Source organism: Sander lucioperca, chromosome 15 (genome assembly GCF_008315115.2).
Source record: "Sander lucioperca isolate FBNREF2018 chromosome 15, SLUC_FBN_1.2, whole genome shotgun sequence".
In the NCBI taxonomy this organism is placed as follows: Eukaryota; Metazoa; Chordata; class Actinopteri; order Perciformes; family Percidae; genus Sander; species Sander lucioperca.
Window position 1 is genome coordinate 6,487,501 of NC_050187.1, and position 5,000 is coordinate 6,492,500.

The 5,000-nt window shown below is 43.4% G+C and overlaps 1 protein-coding gene across 4 annotated transcripts in view; it reads right to left on the reverse strand.

Annotated features, from left to right (window-relative positions):
• ninl (ninein-like) overlaps positions 1 to 5,000 on the reverse strand; it is a 71,170-nt gene that overhangs the window by 39,525 nt on the left and 26,645 nt on the right. For all 4 annotated transcript variants that reach the window (XM_035991998.1, XM_035991997.1, XM_035991999.1 and 1 more), the window contains 2 exons: positions 3,901 to 4,077; positions 1,002 to 1,138 (listed from right to left, as the gene is read on the reverse strand). In XM_035991998.1, the coding sequence (XP_035847891.1) occupies positions 1,002 to 1,138; positions 3,901 to 4,077 (314 nt within the window). The remainder of the gene's footprint in view (positions 1 to 1,001; positions 1,139 to 3,900; positions 4,078 to 5,000) is intronic.

The window sequence follows — 5,000 nt, forward strand, 5'->3', positions numbered from 1 at the left end:
CACACACACACACACACACACACACACACACACACACACACACGGAGCAGTATGTCCCTTGCCCTTACCGGCTAACGTATTTCAAGATGGAGCATGAATATGGAGCGTCTACCCAAGGGGGTCAGCTTCTCCTCACAACCCCAACCTCCTATGGCGCCATTCTGATGCTACCAAGCCATCACCTCCCGTTAGCATCCCATTGACTGCCATTCATTCTGACGTCACTTTGACAGAGAATAACTTTACATCTGAAGAGTTTAAAGACTCTATTTGTCCATTGTTTATTTCTAAAGAAACACGACAATGTATAAAAGGCTCCATTACCTTGTAGCTCACGTTATGGCTCCGTAGCAGACGTTTTTATAAAAATAGGCTAACGATTGGGTCATAACCACGAGACTTACTGTCTCATAGTAGAGGAATTACCGTATAGTACAGGAGAAGCTCTCAGGCAGTTTGGACTTCCATTAGCTGTTTAAGTTTAATTACTAATGTTAACTATCATTTTAGTGATCAATAATTAGCCTGTGTCTATGTTATCTCCTTACATATACCTACGCTCTCCGTCTCTGCTAGATTGGGAATGATTGAGATTTCTCTTGGCACAGCTACCAGAAGACTTCCAACTTTCAGACAGGTTGCTCACGTCACATCTACGTCTTCAAGCTCAGTTGGAGGCTGCTCAGTAACGCTCAGCCATCACCGGGAAAGAGACTTCACTGGTCTCCGTCCAGAGACACGGGACCTGCTGCTCCATTATATATATATATATCAATGCGTCTACCCCAGTTAATGTGAACACAAATGTTAAATTTCAAGCCAATAGGAATACTTGGAATTGATGGTGGTGGTAAATATTCATGAAAAAGATTTTGATAATGAACAAGTAAACACGTTACACACTGGGACTTTAAGGCCTAATTCTGAACCGGCAGCGTGTCTCAGTCTGCAGGTGTGGAGCTGAGCAGCTGATTGGACAGGACAGACTTTAGGAAACCTACTGTAGGTGCTGGATCTCGTTCTTGTAGGAGAGGAGAGCGGCCTGGTGGATGCCGTTCCCGCTGACCAGCATCTCGTTGTCCAGAGCCAGAGTCAGGTCTGCCAGACTGACACGCTCCTCCAGAGGGAAGTCCAGAGTCTGCAGGGAGGGGGGGCAACAAAGACATATTTACAACACCTGAGCTTCATTTCTCCTAGTTTAGGGTGTCAGGGTGACCCCCAGGTTTCCACAAGTCCAATGTAAGACTTGTTAAGACCTTTTCAATACCATTAGTAAGTATAAGAATGGAAGTTATCCCTTCTGTTGTCCTTGGGTGAAATCTGACCCATTTTCATAAAGTTTCTATATCAGAAATTTGGGTTTCTATCAACCAAAATGTCTAAAGAAAAATAACAAACAGCTGAACAGCAGTCAAACCCCTAACTTACTCCCCGTGAACTCGTACCAGATGGTTGTACTCCCAGTTACAGTTTTGACGTCACACACACATAAACAACAATGGCGACCCCTGTTGATGCTGTACAGACGCCGCTGATTAACGGTGAGAAATAATGTATTGTGTGTGTGTGTGTGTGTGTGTGTGTGTGTGTGTATATATATATATTTATATTTATTATAAATAAATAGACAAATAGGCAACATAAAGTAATTCCGCACATTGTACTCAAAATGCACACAATACACATATGATTGTGTACTACTACAGGTTATGTTTATTAAATGAAGCCCAAAATATGTCGCAGACTAGAAATCGCTAGTTTCAGCTAGCGCTAGCTAACGTCATCGTTAGGTAGCCGCTAGCTAACGTTAACGTTAGGTAGCCCAACCTGAACCCTGTCAACGGCACAATGTTTAGCTAGCCAGCTCGTGACTTTGCCTGGAACGCTACCAAGTCGTGAGTCGTGACTTGAAGTTGTAACTTACGGGCTAAACATTGTGTCTGAAACGCAGCGTAAGACAGACTCAGGCTGAATCTCACTTCTCTTATTTGATAGCTCCTCGCTTGAACAGGACGTTTTTCTGGCTTTCCTTCGTGAAGGCCGTCTCAAAGCTCTTATTCCTGCCCCGAGGAGCTAGGATGGAGGATGTAGGAGGGATCTCTGAGGAGCTAGGATGGAGGATTTAGGGGAGGGATCTCTGAGGAGCTAGGATGGAGGAGGGAGGAGGGATCTCTGAGGAGCTAGGATGGAGGAGGGATCTCTGAGGAGCTAAGATGGAGGATTTATGAGGGATCTCTGAGGAGCTATGACGGAGGATGGAGGAGGGATCTCTGAGGAGCTAGGATGGAGGATTTAGGAGGGATCTCTGAGGAGCTAGGATGGAGGATGTAGGAGGGATCTTTGAGGAGCTAGGATGGAGGATGTAGGAGGGATCTCTGAGGAGCTAGGATGGAGGATGTAGGAGGGATCTCTGAGGAGCTATGAATGAAGATAAAGAGAGCAGACCTCCTGGAAGCAGTGCAGCTGAAAGCAGATGCTAACTCCGCCCAAACAGCTGACCAATTCACGTGGAAAAGGACGACGAAAGGCCATCTCATCCCGCAAAAACACATTTCCTCGTTTCCTCTTTCCTCGCATCATTTCCTCACGTCTCTCCCACGCTTTCGTCGGAGTTTAAAGAAACTCTTATCTTACTTTTGTTGTAGCCTCTGCTGATGACTGCGTGTAAATGTTGGCCAATATGTAGTAGCCCCTATGCGTCATTGACGAATATAGGGAGGACATTCAACTGAAGTTGCATTAAATCAGCTTGTTTAAACCAAGATTATGCTGCATAATGTTTTTTTTTTCAACTACATTTAAGTTCCTTGTTATACACCAACAGTATTATAACAAGCAGTATTACAAATATCCAGTTTATTCCCATTAAGTCCCATGGAAAGTTTCCAACTTTGAAAATTCCCAGAATTTTGCAACCCTAGTCCTGACAGAATATGCTGCTCTGCTGAGCAGAATCTGAAAGCTAAAACAGAGCGGCTGTGTTGTTGCTTCCCGAACAGGAATGTGAAACATGTGAGGTTCTGTTCAGCCTCCAGAATCAAAGAGGAATGAAGGCGTTGCAGTTTGGGGAAACCCCGAACCACAGAACGGATGGTGAGCTCGATAGGAGATAAAGACAGACAGCGTTCATAGAGAGAAGAGAGTTCAGAGACAAGGAGGTGAAGGAGAGTTTAGCTGTGTGACGTTAATGCGAGAGGCATTCGGCATATTCTGTGTGTGTGTGTCGGTATATGTGTCTGTGTGCATGTGTGCGTGTGTGTGTGTGTGTGTGCGTGTGTGTGTGTGCGTGTGTGTGTCTGTATGTGTTTGTGTGTATCGGTACATTATTCTTACTGTATTATCCAGTACTGTTCTTAAGTCCAAATGTTGAGGTACTTTTACTTTACTTAAGTCTTTTCATGCCACTTTCTACTTCTACTCCACTACATTTCAGAGAGAGAGTCTCTGTGTGTGTGTGTGTGTGTGTGTGTGTGTGTGTGTGTGTGTGTGTGTGTGCGTGTGTGTCTATATACATGTCTGTCTGTCTGTCTGTCTGTCTGTGTGTGTGTGTGTGTGTGTCTGTATACATGTCTGTGTGTGTGTGTGTGTGTGTGTGTGTGTGTGTGTGTGTGTCTCTGTCTGTCTGTGTGTGTGTGTGTGTGTGTGTGTGTGTGTGTGTGTGTCATTAGGACTGTTTGGATCCTTTCCTCTTTCTAAAATGGGAGGATTGTTCTTTACTTTTTATACTTTAACTACATTTTCCTAATGGTACTTACACACTTTTACTGTAATAGAGTATTTTAACCGTGTGGTATTAGTACTTCTACTGCAGTAAAGGATATGAATACTTCTTCCAGCGCTAAATTAAAGTCAGTATAAGCCAGCCCTTTCCCCTCACGCCTGGTTCTGGTCTGTACTGACCTGCAGGATTTCCCGGCTGTTCCGGATGCCCTCTTCGGTCCAGAGAGAGATGACGCGCTCGGGGCTGGTGCATCCTGACCCGTCATCCAACCGGCTGAGGACTCTCTGCCCCGCCGCGGCCGTCAGCAGGGAGGGCGAGGTGGAGCGAGCCGAGCGCTCCTCTAACACCGCGTGACACTGCAGGGAGTCAAACCACGAAACCAGAAACCAGAGTCAGACCCACAGCCGTCCACGTTCTCACCTCAGAGATGAACGTCTGCGTCTGCATGACTCGTGAAACACAATGAATGAGTTTCCCCCTGTAGAGAATAAGCTGCCTTCTCAGGTTTCTACCCACAAAGCAGCTTATCCCTCCTGCTGCTGCCCTCAAATTTGACCCCGTTTACATAAACTTACAATACAGAAACTATGACGAGAGAGCGTTGAAAAACGTTACGAATGTTGGAAAAAGCTACAAAAACGCAGGAAAAAAAATCAACTGTGAAAACGCTGAAAAAAGTGACCAAAAAATATCAGAAAAAGTGACAAAAAAAACATCAAAAATGTCAACAAAGGTGACAAAAAGTTGTTAAAAAAGTGACCAAAAAAATTTGAAAAAAGTGAGAGAAAAAAAAACAACATCGGAGAAAAATACCAAAATAATCGACAAAAACTGTGAAAACGCTGAAAAAAGTGACCAAAAAAATTGAGAAAAATAAAACAAAAACAAACGGCGCAACAAAAAAGATGAAAAAAATTCAGAAAAAAATTCAGAAAAAGCCCCAAAATATTGAAAAAGTGACAAAAAAAAAAACATCGAAAATGTCGCCAAAGGTGACAAAAAGTTGTTAAAATAGTGCCCAAAAAATATCAGAAAAAGTGACCAAAAAAACATCGAAAAAAACAACAAAAAATTGACAAAAATATAATTTAAAAAACACCAAAAAGTGACAAAAAAAATATCTGAAAAAAAGTGACAAACATCGAGAAAAGTGTGGAAAAGGAACATCAAAATGTTGAAATTTCGACCCAGAAAAACACAAAGTTGCAGGTCGACGGGACACACATGACAACATGAGAAACAGATTTCTGGGGGTCTTAACTAACGCCTGGCGCTGCAT